General features: G+C 41.1%; 1 protein-coding gene across 8 annotated transcripts in view; it reads right to left on the bottom strand.

The window, feature by feature from the left end:
- Positions 1-19,710, bottom strand: part of Elavl2 (ELAV like RNA binding protein 2) — a 67,844-nt gene that overhangs the window by 23,014 nt on the left and 25,120 nt on the right. For all 8 annotated transcript variants that reach the window (XM_038333821.1, XM_038333822.1, XM_038333815.1 and 5 more), the window contains exon 3: positions 12,082-12,185. In XM_038333821.1, coding sequence (XP_038189749.1) covers positions 12,082-12,185 — 104 coding nt within the window. The remainder of the gene's footprint in view (positions 1-12,081; positions 12,186-19,710) is intronic.

Genomic DNA, 19,710 nt, shown 5'->3' with positions numbered 1-19,710 from the left:
CTCAGAGACTACTCTTTGAAGCACAATTAATAAAAACTCAAGAGACAAATATTGGGGTTCAACTTGAAGATCAGAAAAGCAAAGCAGCCAGTCATTGGCTCTTTCTTTGACCTCAATCCAAAAATGGTGATCCTGCCTCCAGGAGACCTCAGAATGAGACTGAGAGCTGTCTCCTCCCATCTTATATTCCTCTCTAGTTCTGGGACTAAGGGAGCACCACTATTGCCTGGTTTCTATGGCAAATTAGTGTGGCTACTGGGATTAAAGGTGTGTGTGTGTGTGTGTGTCATTGCTGTCTGGTCTGTAAGGCTGGCCAGTGTGGTTGTTTTACTTTTCAAGCAAGCCTTATTTATTAAAATACAAATGGAATGCCACTACAACTCTTGGTCTGGTCCCCAACAGTACTTAAGGCTTAAATAAAAAATAGGATTCTTGAACATATTCTAATCATTTCTACCAAGCATTTAAGTGATCCAAACACTTTGAAAAGAGGGGTAGGAGGATTATGAAGTCCAATGCCAGTTTAGCAGCTTATACAGCGGTTTTCAGGCCAACCAGGACTACAGAAGACCCTTAAAAGCACTACCACAATCTGCTTGTCAATAGTTATCCCATCCATCCAAAGACAATTTCCTAACAAATTATTTTCCTCACTCAAACACATGACAAGTTTTCCCAACAATTTCCCTTCAGATATGATGGAGGAGAGTTATCTGTCTATGTTTCTTTCATTGGTTAATTAATAAAGAAAACTGCCTTGGCCCTTTAAGAGACAGAAAATTAGGTAGGTGGAGTAGACAGAACAGAATTGTGGGAACAAGGAAGTAGAGTGGGGGAGACGCTTCAGGCAGTCGCCATAGTGAGTCTTCATGCTTCTCCTCTCCGAGATGGACGCAGGTTAAGATCTCTCCTGGTAAGCCACACCTCGTGGTGCTACACAGATACTAAATATGGGTTAAAGGAAGATGTGAGAATTAACCAATAAGAGGCTACAGATAATGGGCCAGGCAGTGTTTTAAAAGAATATAGTTTCCGTGTAATTATTTCGGGTGTAAAGCCAGCCGGCGGCCGGGTGGCGGGATGCAGCCCCGCCGCTTCTCACTACACAGATACCCATTTTAAAACCTGCTACCCAGAACAGTGAGATGCCTCTGCGGGTAAAGCCCCCAGAATGCATATGGTGAACGGTAATGAACCAGCTCCTACAAGTTGTCCCCAGAGCACCACATGCATGCTGTGACATGTGCATGCCCTCTTCCCAATACACATAATGTTTTTAATTAAAAATATCTGCATTTACAAAAGTAATAAGTAAAATTTTAAAAAATAAATATGACTTCAGCACCTTCTCTTTTATTGTAAGTAAATATACAATATCCAAGACAATGTTTGGGGTTCTGAGGTAACTCAATTTATTGAGTACATATACATTTTCAAGTAAACAGTTATGAAACTATTTTCTTTCCAGGGTAGCCTGTCTATAGTAGCCTCAATCAGTACAAACTGTGCAACCATTTAAAACAATAATAAGCAAATTAAAATAAGGGTTGCCAGAACTCCTGTAGTTCCTCAAGATCTATAGGTAGAGTGGCTGATAAAACACACATTTAGAGCCAAGCTCCCAGTGGTAGGGGACTTGCTGGACTTGTCTACAACACTTAGCCTTTAAATGAGAAAGGGAGGAAGACATTCATGTGCATGATAAAGGGGGGGTATATAAAATATGAATGCTTTCCCCAGCCTGGTTTTTGTAGATGTGATTGAAGTTATATGACTGCGAGAAATTTATCCTGAACCAATGGGGATAACATGAAACATTGTTGAGTGTTTGATGACTTAGGTCTACAAAGATAGCTCTCTCTCTCTCCTAACATGATCAGACATTGGAGCATAACCATGGGAAAGCTTTCTTTAAATGAACTGATTTGCAAGATTAATGTTCTCATTCAAAGATGAGATCCTCCATTCTCCGAACGTTTGTTAGACACCTGAGCTGTATATTCCCCAAAACTGTTTTAATAAAAAATAATTACTGTACTCCTAATGCTTTTCCTGTGTCTGTTGTAAAGATTTTACAAGAGAGCTTTTATAGAATACATGACAACCTTCACAGCACAAAAGAGCAGTATCACAGCCATTTCTAGAACATCTCCAGAAGCTAAAGAAAGGGGCAGTGAAAGGGGAGTGAGCCACCTTCGCCTTTGTTCTGAGACAAAGCGTCCTCTTCAGACCTGCTTCACCTTCAGAATCCCATCCTGTGGTATTTAATTACACAGAATGATCTGGCACCAGGCCCTCTCCTTGGGCCTCGCTGATTGATAGCATCAATAACACTCAGTAGCTGTAATTAACCTTCCAAATAGTATCCTCTTTGCTGCTGGTCGATCAATGTTCCTTGGTCGCAGAGAACAGAGTACAAAGGTGAGAGGTGGTTTTAGCCTTCACCTTCACAGTTCACTTGACTTTGTGGGCCTGGGTAGTTTGCAGACAATGCACACACTGCTTAGTGAAGAACACACAGAAAAAATCTTCAGTTGTGACAATTTCTTACAAATCTATGTTTTTGAAAATCTGAGCACGTTTTTAGGAAACCTATATACTGCTTTCATGTAGTTATGGGGAAATATTCAGTTTACAGATCGAAAGGTCCTAAACTAAAGTTGCTGACAGCAAATGCTTTCTTTGAAAACTATTTACAGGTCTTAGGATAATGGAACAAATTGATATTTGGGGAGAGGCCCTAGGCAAAAAAAGTTTAAAAATCAAGATACTAAGGAAAGGTGAAAGGTGAGGTGTGGGGGGTAATATGAACTTACGATGAATTACAAAATCAACTTTTATAACATGAGCATCTGAACAGACCACCATGAAGACACATCTTAAGTGCAGGGCCTCTAAACAACCACAAAAGATACATAGGCAGCAAATGATGCTATTGTCCTTATGAAGTACCTGATGATAAGTATCTTGAAAAGGAGCTATGTCTGTTGTGTGTCTCTCTCTCTCTCTCTCTCTCTCTCTCTCTCTCTCTCTCTCTCTCTCTCTCTCTCTCTGTGGGTGTGTGGGTGTGTGTGTAGTGAAACATCCATTGTTTCTCCAGTAAATCCAAATCCAAAATTGTATTCTCTGAATGTACACTGCTCTGCCATGAAGATCATTTAATACAACACAAGATCTTAGTTCTTTGTATCCACATTTATTTGGAAATAAGCATGAGTGCACCCAAATGTAAATTAGAAAGGCTAAGCCAGGCTTTTTAGGTGAGGTCACTGCCTAAGAGCTACTTGTGGCAGCTGTTGGAGTAACATTCTCTTTGGCCCAGGTCTGCTGATCAGTCAGTAACCCTTGGTGGCTCTAAATCTGTGTTTTATCAACCACTCTATCCTACTGATCCTGAGGAACAACAGAAATTCTGGCAACCCCTCATCAGAAAGATTTAGAATCCATAATGTTCCAACTCTGGATCTCAACTGTTAGGCTTTCCTGGAGAGCTCATAAAAATCAGAGCCACAGTCCCTACTTATTGTCCTCTAATGTTAGCATCTGAATGAGGCAATTCCCACATCGCAATGTAAAAACATTTATAGGGACATAAATTGCCAACAAATGCAAAATTGCATAAGTCAAAGTAAGTCTATAGAATCCTAAGGATTTCCAGGATCTCAGGCTGCCTGAATGTGGCTCTTCTGAGCCAGGAGCCCTGTAGTCTTGGAAAACTGTGAAATCATAAAATGATTGTGGTACTCAACCTCACAAAGTATGGGGGGGAGCACCTCTCCATGTCTCCAAAACCTTTCTAGGATAGAAAGAAGGCCTGTAAGAATAAAACAGGCAGGATAAATCAAATGTCTAAATATAGATCAGTAAACAAACATGTAGACAATGATTTTTCTGAGTTGTCAGTTTCCAGGATCCAGGACAGTTTGTTTCTTTCTTGTCCCTCACTGGAGGGTTCCTTGAGACTCATTAGCCACCCCCAGAGCCAGAGCAGGAAGGATTAAACTCCCCATTCCTGTGGGAGGAAGGAGCTTTCACTAATGACAGAAAAGGAGGGGGGGAGGCATGTTAGCAAGATCTAAGACTTATTGTCTTAAAAATTAACTTCGTCTCCAATCTATCAGTGAAAGACAATAAGCATCTGCCTTTCAGAGACAGCTACTGCTCATTCACAAATCCAAACAAGTTATTTTTTTTAAGAGTCCTATGACATCATTTTGAAAAGCAGGCCTAGCAAAGAAGAAAGCACAGACTCCTTAAAGTTAGCACCTAACTCTGCCTATCTAGCTACACAGAACAAGGCAAACAGATCAAGCGCCAGCTTTCCTGGCTATAAATTAATAAAAAGAATGCCCCAACCGTGGCCAGAAGCAGGAAGAACTCAGAGCAGCCAGCAGCTAGCAAGTCCTTACTGACACCTCTACAGAGGCACACTTCCACAACAGCATGGAGGGTGGACCAAGGGGTCAGGTCAGGATGGCATCTTCTGGCCATGTGAATCAGATTCAGATTTTGCTCTCTTACTGTTAGCTTAAAAGCCAAACCCAAATAGATCCACATACATAGGACTAATATTCCATTGCCTTAGGTAGTAAAATCTTCTCTAGGTATTTAAAAGATAATGGTTGAATGATTCAGAGTTCTGGTCAACTCAGACAGATTAAGTTCCCAAACAAACTCCCCATCACAAAACAACCAAGCAAACGGCAGCAATTCCCTAAACTCACGCCAGTGTTTAAAAGTATTACTTCCACGTCCTTCCCCTCACTTCCAGATAGGTGTACTCAAAAGGCTGTAAACTCTTTTACTCCAATGGAGGTAGCTATAAAAGCTTTAAGTTCTCCCGACTGGTTGGGGAGAAAAAACTGCCAGCATTCTCTAGGCTAGCGCCATCTTTCAGGGCCATAATGTTCCTCCTGGAGAGCGTGCTTGGGCAACACAATGACCCAGCAACTTCCTCCTAAGACAGACAGATTCAGTCCTCTGCTGAGACTTCTACAATAGCCACAATCTGTGGCCCGCTCGGTGGCAGGTGTCCTGACAGCAATAGAGCTGGGGATACTGCCCACCCCACCTTCTCTATGAGCTCAGCTTCTGCTTCAGCATCTAGAAAACGATATTCAAAGAATTCAAAGAATATCTGTTCAAAGAATAGAAAATTACTGGGAATTATCAAATGTCCACCTAACTCGTAGGTGGATATAAAAGGCCAGAGGGTGACACCCAAGTCTGGACCCTCTGGCTATGTACCCACAGCTGGACAAAAAAGTAGGCAAAAAAAGAAATCACACATAGACTTTGACGAAGCAGTGTATGAAATACATGCAGGAGATCTCATATAAATAACTCATTAATAAGGTCACCTATTATTTTGCCTCAAGTAAAGACTATGTAAAATGGATTAATATAGATATAACAATTTTACAATGAGATATAGCAAATAGCCCATTAAAACCTGAACCATGGCTCTACACTAGTGCATTCTATGACCATAACCAAAATCAGGAAAGTACATACTAAGTCTATCTGTATATTTTAAGAAGCAAAGTAGCCATTGCTCAGTTTTCATAGTTGCTCCATTTCTAGAATGCACTCTTTCTCCCACTTTTTGTCTTTTGCTATTGTTTAGTTGGCTTTGGCACTGGACAAAGATCTGAAGGAATGAAATAAAGTTTATTAGGCTAGAAGTCATCGGTGGTCAGCAAATTTAAGACCTGTACTTCAAATAAGATTTCCAAAGTTTGAAATCTTTTCATGGACAGGGAAATCATGGTCTACAGGTAATTTTTGAAATGAAGGAACATTATATAATGTGATCCACAAAATCTACACTTGGCTATCACCAAAGTTAAATAATACTCCAGCCAGAAAATTATTGGGTGGATTGAGATGCCCAGACATATGGAGTCTAAAGACAAACACTCTCTCAGAATGAAGATCTAAGTCCATCCCCATCACTGCTGTACCCAAACTCTGGCAGGTCCCCCTCACCTAGAGAGAACATCCTGTTTACACCGTCCTCTTGATTTTCAGCGCCATCATTTCCGTCTATGTGTACATTGCACCAGCAAATTCTATGAGGTGCCTCTCACATCTGCTTTCAAATTCCCATGCCCTGCACATTTGTCAGCAGGTAACATCACAGCATTTGTGCTAAACCTCCCAGAATTATGCTGCCAGCCACTCTATCAGAGCACTTGCCAACTGGCAAGTCCTTAGCACAGCTTCCAAGTCCTCTCCTCCTACTCTATAGTAAAATCAGATATTGTAATACAGAGAGAATATTTTTAATAGTCAGAATTTCACAGACCAATTTATGATAAGTGAAACCAACCCCACCCCAATCATCTTACAGCAAAAGGAGGCTGCACAAGCAAAGAGTTTCCTAACACAGGTGGTGGAGGAAAAGAAGACAAAACTGCCAAGCTTCCAGGAAGGAATGCTCATTTTCCTAACCAAATCATCCCACAGCAAAGTGTTAGTGTCCCGAAAACTGGACTGGGAGGCAGAGGCATGAATACTCTGACCTCGAGGGGATTTGAGAGTCACATAAGTATAAAGTAAATATTGGTATGAATTACTAACATAAGTTTTTTATCAATTGCATGTTGAGTATCTACTACCTAAAATGTTTCAAATCTGAAAGTTTCGGGGACTGGGGAGCAGTTCAGTGATAAGTACTGGCTACACAACTATAAAGACTTAAGTTTGGAGCACCCAAAATCCAGATGAAAAGCTGGGTATGCAGAGGTTGCCTGTAATTGCAGCACTTAAGAGACACATTAGCTAGCAATATTGTCAAGCTCTGGGTTCAATGAGAGACCGTGACTCAAAAAATAAAGGGAGGAGTAGATTGAAGACGACATCTCACATCAACTTCAAACTTATGTATGTGTTCTCTCTCTCTCTCTCTCTCTCTCACACACACACACACACACACAAAGTGATTTGGATGTCAGGTTTTAATGTTTTCATATACACAGTAAAGTATCTTGGAACTAGGGTCCACTCACATTTTATATACACCATATATCAAACAACCTGAAGGGCACGCACGTGAGAGGTTATTTCTAAGAATTATGTGCATTGAATGGTGCCATGTGGTGGGCTCATCAGGTCCACATTCTAAGGTCTCAAAATTTGGACCAGTTTACACTTCCCAGTTTGAGGAGGTCAAGCTTTAAGTCATTCACAGACACACATAGAAGTTAAACAGTAGAAAGGCTTTTCCTGGATGACACAGCCAGGTAAGCTTAGAAAAGATTTCAGAAACAGAGGCTTCCGGTTCCATGTTAAAATTCCAACTCAACGCTAAAAAGGTGGGAAAAATGAAATGGGATATTTTCTAATTTTTTTCAATCGAGAAACAGTAAAAAGTATAAATCTTTAAGAAAAAATTAAAAAGCGATATAGGGGGCTCAAAATAAAAAGGTTTATTAGATTACCTTAATCACTGCCAAACTGAACACTTTAAGGAATAGCTATTATTAATATTTAATGCTCTAATTTTTATAATAGAATTTTCCATATGTACTTAAATAGTAGTTTAATTATTTTAATAAAGGTATATTATATTTCCAGATGGTAGTAGTTAATAATTTTTAGGCAAAAGAATTATTTTAGTCTGCTAAATGCTTGAATAATTATGAGGGGAAAAAGACTACAAAGGGGGCACTTTTCCAGGCTGGCCATACTTCCACAGATTTCTCTAGCGGTAGAGACTGGTTCTCAGGAGTAGTGCCTAACAATAAGAAAAGATTACTTTCCAGTGACAGAGCTCACATTCTAGACAATAGAGCTCCGTACACCCTGCTGCTCCAGAGAACTAGTCCAGAGGAGAGACAATGGAAGACAGGATGACGTTCTAGACAACAGAGCTCCGTATGCCCTGCTGCTCCAGAGGACTAGTCCAGAGAGACAATGGAAGACAGGATGAATGAGGCGTTCATATCACTGTTCACAATCACCTGTCCTGAACATGTGTCAAGAGAATATACAGGCACTTCAGAAATGTAACTTTGTAAATTAATCATTTTTCCTCTATTCATGAATTAAAGTCTGATGCTTTCTTTCATCTAGAGAAAGGACAAATGTACTGGCTTTAAACTGTGTTTTACACACTATTCAGATGTTATCAATGCTTACGGCTCCCTAAAAACAAGTCAGGAGAGGGCATTGTTGTCAGTCAACAAGCACTGAACTCCTGTGCAGTCCACAGATGGGTTCTCATGGACAATGGAGGGTTACTGGTCAAAGACACTACCTTGAATATGACATTGTATACTGCCCTTAGAATATGTTGAGCCTCTCTCTGTCTGAGCTGTACAGAAGCTACACTTTCTCCTTACCCTCCCTAACATAAAACATTAAAGTCTGGGGTACAGCCACACTTTATCTACTATGTCAATACAAGGGACAATATGGGCAAGGTTTAGCCCAAAGTGGCTACCTCCATGCTGCGAACAGGTCCATCACTAGCAAGGGGCGTTATAAGCTCATAGGCACATTTCCCCAGCAGGCACAAACAAATCTAGAAAAAGTGATTAATCACACTGAAGGTAAAGTATTATCAGTGCTGCTCAAAATAAAGAGATACCAATTTCTCTGGACTTTCCGATTCTAAGATGCTCTTTCTGAAGGTGAAGGCTGAACCATAAGTTACAAATGCTCACCACTTATCCAACATATTCAAGACGACACAGATATTTTACTCTGGGTAAAAGAATTAACCACAAAGGCTGATCAAAGCAGAAGCTATTACACAAACAGGACTGTGTGTCCAAAGCATCAACTGTGCAGAAAACCCACAAGCTTGCAGGGTGGAGGTACACGCCTTTAATTAACCCCAAGATCTGAGAGGCAGAGGCAGGCAAATCTTTGGGTTGGAGGCCAGCCTGCTCTACAAAGTTACTGTCAGAATGGCCTGGGCTACACAGAAAAACTCTTTCTCCAAACAAACAAGAAGAAAAAGAAAACACAGACGCTCACTGAAAGGCAGATTGCTGAATCTCACCAGAGGACACTAAGCTATACATCTCTAGCTCTGGAATGTGTGTATATAAGTCATTCCTCACATGACTTCCATGCAACAGTAACCTGAGATTCTCATGGGACGTGGGGGGCCTGCACTCACTGAAGAGTGACACACCAGTTACTACACGAAGCCCTAGTGGGCTGATACTATTAGAAAACCCCGGGAGAACTCCTAAGTAAGCCACCTTCCCAGAACTTCAGTCACTGTTTCAATATCTAAAAAACCAGGCATTTACCAATGTCATACTGATATGGTGAGTAGCTTAGAAAACAGAACAGAAATTGAAATTCAAGAAATCTCAAATTTACATATAAACACCTGGATACAAAAGAGATGTTTTCCTCTAAAGAAAAGCATGGTATAATAGCACATGTTTTGGTGGCTTTCTTCAACATTACAATCTTGGCTAAGCTGCATGAGCTCCATGGTCTCCACACTTTCGGGGAGATGGAGAGTAGTATGTGAGTCTGAACTACGACTGGATCACGCTGATCCCAAAACTTCTGTGGTTACTTGATGGGAAAAAGCATGGAGTTCAAACAGAGGAGAACCCAACATGAATTAGAGCAATCCAACAAGGCAGCAACTAAAGGCAGGGTTTCAGAGGAGCTCTGAGAAGTGAGAATTGGTTAAAAACCAGCCTGAGAGCCACCATCAGGATGGACTCAAGCAGGGAAAAGAGAATGGTGAAGAACATTCCAGGGAATGGGAAGACTTAAAGAGTAGCTTCCAGATCGCACAGAAAATGTGAGCACACGAAAAAAAACACACTCGAGAGTTCATGTTAAGAATGCAAAACCTATCTAATTGAAAAAAAGAAAAAATAGAAATACGAATATAGGCAAAAATTGTGCAATCTACTTCTGGAAAATGGTATGCTTTGCCTCTTGGAGAAATCTGGGCCAAATTGAGGATACCAGCTGTTATCTGATATTTTTGCAAGAACCAAATGGGGGCAGGGAAAGAAGTAACCTACTGCCTGCCCATCATCCCTCCCGAAATTCAGAAAGTTACAAGTAGCAGATGCCACAGTATAAAAGCCACAAAGTAATACTGTCCTCTCTTGTACACTCAGTCCAAGCAGTTGAGCCCTGAGGAGAGAAGGCAGGACCACGGGCAGTAGAGAAGCAGTTGTCATCAATGGTTTCTGGTAAAGACTGAGTCCATTTGCCTTATGGTGACCTGCTTTCTCTGCATTTCTACCTTTCTCTGGATCTTAGAGCACGCAGGATGTATAGCAGAAGAAGCGACTCACTAAGAATGAAATAGGGTGATTGTTCTGGAGTGAGGGGGATGGTCGCTTGCTGGGCTGAGCCATCCCAATCATGTTTCATTTTCCTTTAACAACAACGTGGGCTCTCAGCACTAAGAGCCGTTGATTTCCAGGATTGCTGGTCATTTAAGTTAAGGAAGAGGAAGCCTACAAAAATCCATAGGACAGAGAACACATAAAACAACCTGGAGATAGCCAGATAGTGGGCAGGCACCACTGCTAAGGGCACTGCATTACCACTATTAGAAGACTGAGCATTTGACACAAAGAAAGATTAAGCAGGCAAGTGTGAAGAGAGTTAGGGGGGAAAAAAAGCAATTCAGGTTTTTAAAAAAAGGATCAAAACCATCTTAAATTTCTCTAAGATTTTTCTTAGAATTTTGGCAACATAATGATCGGTTCCTTTAGTCATTACAGGGTGTACTTTCTCCCGTTTTCTTTATTAGAAACACTAATAAAAAAAAAAAGCCCAGCATTCTTGGACATCTTACATCTAGTATATTTGGAGACCATCATACAGTTTCATTTAGATGGAAAGTGCTGACAGGAATTTTTTCCTATGGGCCAATAAATATAAAGAATGAGGTGTCAAAACGACCCAGGGCTAACAAATCACCTTATCTGACAGTCCTAAGAGAAGTCACTTTAAGCACTAAGACGACACTGCGTTTCAAGATACCTCAAAAGAAAGGGGAAAGAAAAAGAGTAAAACTCCTCTAGACAAGTCTCTAAACAAGATGGATGGTACAGTCAGCCTTGAGCAACCTCTCCTCACCTCTTAGGCTTCAGTTTGGGCTGGCTTCTTATATCACAGCAGAAAATAGGTTCCAACTTGAGCCAATTGATAGATTGTCTGGAACACTATTTTAAAATATATTTGGGAGCCACACCTGGCTTCATCGAGAAAGTGTATCAAGACTGATATGAGAGGTTCACCCTGGGCAAGAGGGAATACACTGATGACCCAAGAGCCAATGATCCGCTGGAGGCAACGCCATTCTTATTTGCTAAAGAAAAAAAAAAAATCTATGCAGGAAACTGGATCAACTTCTTACCTGGATAATTCAGGTAAGGATTTCAAAATGTAAAGCTGCAGAAAAAGTATCCATATAATAACACTGTCCATCTTCAAAGCCAAAATGACTTATGTGCCACGGGAGCTGCTTTAGGGCCTGTCTTCTCAGAAATCTGCTAGGACGGAGTCAAGCAAAAGCACCACTACCAGATCTAGCTTGCTTAACCACTAATAGTTTTACATTCTACACTAGAAAAAAATAATACTTTATTATTCACAAAGGTCACATGAAACTATAGTTTCAGTGTTCATTAAAAAAAAAGGCTGTATTAGATCAAACTACAAAACCACAATCATATTCTTGTGTCAAGAGCAGAGGTGAGAGCCCTGGGTGAGTCTTACTGGCTTGCAAAACCTCATGCATTTACTGGTTTACAAAACAAGTCCAATAACTACTGTCTAGACAATTTCAAGAATCCCTTGAGCAATAGGACAAGGATTTTCTCTATGAGAAGTACTTAATGTAGGGGACTTCATGCAGTATTTACCCAAGAGCACTGCTTCTGTCTGGTAATGTGTGTCTACAAAGAATACTTACAATCATAGTTGCTGCCTTTGTGCAATAACCCCCCCCCCCCCGCAATATGCTGGGTCTTCCAAAGAAATGTCTGTGGGGCCCAAATGTAAAAAGAACCTACAAATAAACCCTTTTTAAAAAAAGACCCTTTTCTACAATTAGGTTTAAGAAAAATGCAAACATACTTTTATTGTTTTGGTTTGAAGTCTCAATCCATTCAGAGTGTTGATAGCTTTCTCTGCATCCTTGGGGTCAATGTAGTTCACAAAGCCGTAACCCAAGCTCTGGCCTGAGGAGAGGAAAGGGGAAAGACATGTTAGTTCAACCTACTGGTAGGAGCAGATTAGTTTGGGCACAGGTTCCTGTCATTCACATCCAAATACATTCTCAATAGAAAAGGAAACTCTTAATTCTTTCAAAGACAAAGACGTAGTCTTGTTTTCTTTTTTCATCTCCTGTCCAGTCCAGTATCTTTGCAAACTTCCACATCAGTTAGAACTGAGAAAGGGGTGCTGCTTAAGAAACTACACAGGCCCAGAGTCTCCCATTGCACACCACATGCCTAATTCAGGGTGTGACAGCAGCCCCCCAAAACTGGGTGCACCTCTCTGCTGAGCTCCAGAAGGAACAGTCAAAACCAAGAGCTTCACTGTCAAAGATGGCAACAGCAATGAAGAAGCCATCAGTGTGTGTGAACTGTGCTGACACATTTACAGTAGTACTGTGCAGCTACAGTTACTCACACAGTGAAGTGGTGAAGGTGGTGTGTATATGCGGGAATGGGCCACATAATGGATTCTGGTCAGTAATGTGCTGCACACACAACGATGCTCCCAGGAGAGTCTAATAAAGCTAAAACATTCCTGTCACATAGTGACATCATTTCTACAGTGACCTCATTCACGGTCATGTGCTTATGACAATGCTGATGTAAACAAATGTAACAGACTGGTCATATGAGGATACAGCACACAGAGTTTGTACAGCGATTACTTGGTAATGGCTATTACTGATTAATGTATTTCGTATTACACATTTAACAATAAGCATTTAAAAGGTATGCTATACAATGCCACTTTTTACATACAGCCCCTCAAATACACCATTTGATTCTATCAATATTTACATTAGATAACTGACCTGTCTCATCTCAGCTTGTATAAGAGTACCTACCACCTGCAGTGTTCATGGACGACAAAATGGACACACAGCACATCTCGGAATGAGCTGCCGTTAAACAATATGTGACCATACTTATTTGAGAAGGGATTTCTTCAAATAAATGCAACAAAATTTCTATAGGTATTGCCCTAATCTAAAAACGATTTTAGGAAAACAAAGGGATGTACACAGAGAACAGTATACATATGACAAGAAAAGACTTAAGTAAATAACAAAGCCCAGAAAGGGTTTCACAAGAATAACTTCCAAACAACTCTTGCTTGTTGCATTGATGGTGTGCCCATCAGATGGCCTCTCAGCTCTCATTCAGTGGTGCCCTGTTAGGAACCAGGCAGGCACCATGCAGGGGGAAGCAGAACACAGCCCTGTGTCAGGCGGCTCCGTTTGAGAAGAGAGAGGTGACATGAATGAAAAGTGTTTAGACAATGACACTGCCTGGAAAGTACAAATGCTTGACTAAGACCCTGGCTCTCTAGCAGGTTCATATTTGTTCCTGATGGGCCCCCAAATGCTACATGTTGGTATTAAAGACAGCTGCTCTGGTCACTCTAATGTGTGACTTCTTTTTTTAATGAACAGATAAACACAGTAGGCCAAACATAACCTAGTAAGTATGAGAACTTGTGATTTATTATACTCTGGAGACCGTGAACAGACTTTGGGAAAATGGGAACTAACATAGTCTCTCTTACCAAGAAGTGTTTTTCCTGTATGCAAAAACAACAACAGAGAGGTGGGTTTGGGGTACAGGGCAGTAGGGGAGAGTTTGCCTAAGATGTGCAAGGCCCTGGGTTAGAAGATCAGCATCTAGAAAACAAAGAATTAAAAGGGAGAGCCAAGAATGAAGTAGGCTCTTTTGTTTCCTCAGCCGCGATTTGTTTTTTAAAATACATGCACCAGACAGGCATGTTCATACTCTAGTGCAGTCAAAACACTCACACACATAAAATAAACCTTCAGAAAAAGGTCATATGTCAAACCACTATAATTTCAAGCCTTCGGCTTTTTCCCAAATTGAGAAGCATTTCTCACATGTCTACTGTGTATGTGTGGAGTGCCCTCTTAGGAGAAGTGCCGTGACTTTCCTGTCACTGAGCAGAATACAAAAAGAATCTGCACAAGAGAACAGAGACGGAAAGAATATGAGGTTTGAAGATGGGCATGTGCGATCCAGTCTCCTCTCTGCCATCTATCAATGTGTGACTTTGAAGATGTTACTCAACCTTTCAGAGCCACTGCGCCCTACCTTGAAAAGGAAGATAATCCCTACACAACTAGAACGTTAAACAATGACAACGACAATACTCAGTGTGGACGAAAGTGGACATCCCCGCTGGGAGATAACAGAAGGGGAAAGAGCACACACACTATACACTAATGACGCTAAGCATATTTTAGGGTTATATCAGGAAGGTATTAAATAGGGTGGAAAAGAAAAAGCCGACCAGCCATCAAGAAGAATGTAGCTCTCTTTTTTTCTACAGGTAGTTTTTCCACCAGCAGCTTCTAATCACCTCACTGTTTCAACCTCAGCTGCATGGTAGAATTTCTCAGAGATCTTGGGAAACCTGAACCCCACACTCCAAAATCCTAACTTATTAGTTTGTTTTGAAGCACAGATTTCAACTTTCCCAAAGTTTGGTGATTTAGAGTACAGTCAGGCTGAGAAACATGTTTTTGGCTTTTTTAAAATTTGTTTTTGTGTATGCACAACTTAGAGGACTGAGTCAGTCTCCTCCTCCCACCATATGTGTGCCTCAGGGACTGAACTCAGGCCAGTGATTCGGAAGCAACCTCATTTACTTGCTGAGTTGAGTCATCCTACTGACCAAAGAAAACAATATTAAAGGTGAGTCTTAAGGTACACAGAACATCTGGGAAGCTACGAGGAGGTCCGAGTATATGAAATGTCCCTACAGGAAGACACCATTTTACAGATGTAGTTGAAGAGATTTATGATGGTCTTTTATGCTGTCACATTGCCTACTATTTCAAGAAGCAGTTCACTGCCTCCTGAGTTGGGTCTTGGGCAGCCATGCTTCTATGCTCAACGCTGTGCATGGAGAAGACTGGTCTACTTGTTTGGGCTAACCTGTTCCCAGGCTGCCTGCAGATTGGTCCACTTGTTCGGGCAAACCTGTTCCCAGGCTGCCTGCAGCCCTCACTCCTAGTGTGCTGTAGGCAATGGAAGGTTTGCAAAACAAAACCAAAAGAACTTTAAATGGTGCCATTTATTTTACCAAAGATATAAAGGTCACCATTAGAGAATACATTCTTTGAATCTGACCTGACACCCAATGCAATCTGGCCAGCTACAATGATGAATAAAATTCTCACTACTATTGACTATATTGAAACACACATTTATCTCCAAATAACCTCTTCCCCTTGTAAAGAAGTTTCTGATCCGGCATTATTGAGAGGAGTGCCATCTGCCAAGTAAAATGTGTCCAAGGTAAGTGGATTTTCTTATTAGAACTAAAACATGTAAGGCTTATCTGCTACTAAAAGGGACATTCTTAAGTCCACTGTTTAGCGCAGCAAACTAAAATATTGGAGTGCTAATACAGGAGACAGCTCTTATCTGAGAAGCTTCTATTTTCAGCAGTGATTAACACAGAAACCCACGATTGGTAAAGGTGCAGAGAACAAGAGACTGCCAAAATCTCTGCTCTAAATGGGACATCTATAACATACCCTCCCCTCTTCCAGGGCTCAGGGGTTATTATGGAAGAGAGGGAACAAAGAATGCAAGAGCCAGCAACGGTGTATTGCTACAAGGAAACTGTTTTCCAAACACAGAAGGGCAGCTGCACATATGCAATCACAGTGTTTGTTAAAGGGTGCACAAGAGCTGTGAAAGCTGAGTTCAGACAGCATCCCAGCACAGAGAGGAGTGGTGGACATGAGGTCCTCCCCCTGGGGAAGAGTCACGGACAAATGATAGCTGTTAGAAGATGGGGAGTTGATTTTCTTCAAGAGCGTTGTCTTGGTAGGGTCTCCCAAGCTCCAGGCGAAAGCCACACATTCAAGAACAGGTAGACAGCACAAACTGAACTTGAGCTTTTTTTAAAAAAATGACACAAAGTTGGGTGGGTAGGGAAGTGAGTGGTCACTTAGGGATCAAAACATATTGCATGAAATTAGAGTGCTAGGTGCACAGATTTCCAATATGGAGTGCATTAATTATCCAGGTCGACAAATACTTCCTGAGCCCAAGGTAAACAAAGGCATCACAGACATGGACAGTGACTTCCCATTGTTCCCGGGTAGTTATGTGGTAATTTACTGCTCAGTTATAAACTCACAGTTTTCGCACAAAGGCAAGAATAGAATCTAAAGCTTGGCAATCAGCTTCTACAACATAAGAAGCAAGGGATAAAGCTAGGTACTGCATGTGGGACAAAGAGGTTGTGGCCTTTCAGCTACATGGGCTGTCTTCAGCACTAGATATTTTCTGATAGGCTTCATATATATATATATGTGCATTATTAATAATTTATTAGTTGCCTACTGTCTCCTTTCTGCTGTCGATTCTGGCAACTAACGATTTATTCTCTATGTCTATGTTTTTTTTTAAGAATTATTTATATTGTATTTCTGGTTACAGGTTCCTATTTTAAAAAAAAAAAAAAAAAAACACACAATAGCAAACTGAACACCAAGGAAGGAAAACAACTGAAAGCCCACTGAGTCAGGAATTATTTCCCAGTCACCCACCAGCGAGGGCCACAACGACCGAGTTAGTCTCTCCATTCCTGTCCTCCCCAGTCACCCACCAGCAGGAGCTACAGTGGACACCTTCCCCTGTATCATCCAAATGTCCCAAGTGACTCTGAATTTAGAATGTGTGCACTGTTTATCCCCAAACCAAACATCAGTCTTTGAAAAACTCTTACAAAGCTGCACAATTAAATTTGAAGTATGATGAATTATGGAAGCCAACACAATTAAGAAAAAAGTTTCTATAAAACAAAAAACAGAACTAGCATCACTTGTCCCCAGCTATCATCCCACGTTACCTATGTCCATATTCTCTCAAGGGTTTAGGAACTACTAATCCAAATCCTGGACCTAAAAGCATGGCAAGGCAAGGTTTCTATGGGAACAGCTTGGATGGACAGTTCCGCAGCCACTCAGCGGAATACTAAACTCTCTGGACAAATACCACACCCTAGCAAATTGTGGATGTCTTTTTAGTTGCATTCTATTTAAATTGGGCATACAAATCATAGAAAAGGATCCCTTCCTTCACAAGATAAGGGGGAAAATGTGTCTAAAATTCAATTGGTACAAGAGCAAGCTACTAGAAACATGGTTAATGACCTGAAGCATGAAGCTGAAACACTCCAGCAGGCCCTGGCAGGGACAGAGGACCACACCATCAGGGTGGGGGTGGGGGTGTCACAGAAAGAAGAGCTAAACATGAAGAGAATCTGTTTAGTGTTAAAGTGTTATTGAGGGAAACACAGCAAATGCCAACTTCTCCCAAACTGTGTATAATTCAAAGCAGCAGCCACTCCCTAGTCACCGACATTGCTTTTAACAGCATACTCTAATTAAAAACTTAATTGCATATTTTAATTAAAAATACACAATCTTCTGGACCCGTTTCGTTCAAAGGTCACTTTATTTACTTTTTTTTATTCTATTTCAAATTACTACCAGTGTTCAAAATATCAAATTACCCCCTTAGGTCTAAAACTAAAGGCAATAGACTACCATAATTCTTGATTAAAAACCTGGCACGTTAGTTTTATCCAACCAATATTAAATGAGACCTTTCTCAACAAGATTTTGTGGAGAAGAGTAACGTGTAAGTATTTCCCACCTAAACTAAGCATGCATTCATTCACTATCAAAACCTCCATTTTGCTAGGCCCTGGAGTAGGCCAAGGTGAGGCAGGCTTCCTCCTCTCTTGCCTGCATGGGGTGAGAGTGGGGAACAGAGGTTTGGCACTGCTGTTTAAACCCAGCGGAGTGGGCCCTATCCTGATGGCAGTGTGTGAAACAAGACCAATAGCAGATGGGTCCGGGACCAGGGACCAAGATCTGAGAGCTACCGGCCATCAACATGCTGCCCACTTGTTCAGCTAAATAGCTTACTGCCTCTTTCCTCACTCGGACATCCTTTGTTATTAATTTTCTGACTTAGTTTACTGCTTCTCCACTCTTCCTGATAAATTGCCCTGTCCCTGGGCTCTGGAATCTAAGATAGCAGCCATCCTCCACTAGTTATATAGATGGTCTTTCTAAAAATCAAGCTGACCATGCCCTGTTTTCCAAGGGTGTCGCTGGCTTCGCTTCTGCTGGTGCTACAGATATGCCCTACTGTGCACTCAGGTGCCAGTGCTGGAGCACACTTACAGAACTGGATTACTCACACAGACCCGATCCTATCTGTAACAGCATTTCCTGCTAACACGTGCCTGGGTCCTAATCTGTGGTGTCCATCACTCCCCTCCCTAGTAGTTCTCCAACAGTCCCCACACTATGGCCTGATTTTACCATTTGTGCGTGTGTGTGTGTGTGTGTGTGTGTGTGTGTGTGTGCGCGCGCGCGTGCGCAAGCGCGCACGTATGTACATACACAGGCCAATATGAATGGGCCCTGGGATAATTTGAATATAGGCAGATTGTTCCACCTTGGGACTGAGCAAGGCAGGGCAAGTTGACCTCAGTTCCTGGCAAAGCCCCACCACATACTATCTAGTAAATAAATGTTCAGTGACCAAAGGAGTGAGTGAACCACAGACAGATGAAGAAACCAAGAGCGGTATCTGCATTCCGGATCATGTGGGTTAGGATGGAGCTGCCCTGACGAGCACGTTCCCCTGCCCCTGTCGTGTACCAGATGGATCCCGGAACATGGAGATGAGATGCTCAAATGCTACAGTGTTCTGTCTTCATGAGGGAATCATATGAGCTATTTTTTAAAATAGTTCATGTAAAATTTCTCATATGAAAATTTTCTATAAATACCATTAAAATGAAATCTCAATTTAAAAAATAATGTTATATAGAGTAATTTGATACATTTACATAAATCTGTTTCACAAATCTGTAAGTATGAATTATGGGATGTCAGCATATAATTTTGTTGAAAGTGCTTTTTCACTAATATAATTAAGTCTGCCGAGACTATTCATGAACGAGTCAAATAAAATGCAGAGTGAATTCTGTAAAAACCTGGTAGTTGAATCAACAATAAAAGGTGACTACACTGATTGATGTGTATCTATTATTTCATTTAGAGCAGTAGTAATGTTTTATGAAATAACAGAATAAAAGAGACATGGATCTTTTTTAAATCCCAGAGTTACCAGAAACAGGTTGCTGATGGTTCTCTATTAAGCTTACAACCCGAAGTCTAACAATGACACATTTGGGGAGAAAAAAGAAAGAGAAATATTTGTGATCTCTGAGCAGCGCCTGTATAAAATTGAATCTCTTAACTTAAAAAAGAGCAGGAGAGCAAAAACTAAGATTTAAAATTTTGATTTGTAAGGGGGAAATTTTTCTTTTTAATGAAGACCAGTTCTCTCATAGTGCCACCCTTCTCCCTTCCTCCTCCCAGCACACAATCGAGTTGCAAATATGTTGTCTTTCCTCAGATGGACTTTCTGTTCCTGG

This window comes from Arvicola amphibius, chromosome 6 (assembly GCF_903992535.2).
Source record: "Arvicola amphibius chromosome 6, mArvAmp1.2, whole genome shotgun sequence".
Lineage (NCBI taxonomy): Eukaryota > Metazoa > Chordata > Mammalia > Rodentia > Cricetidae > Arvicola > Arvicola amphibius.
Note: the sequence above shows the minus strand (reverse complement) of the source record. Positions and strands in the feature narration are given on the sequence as shown.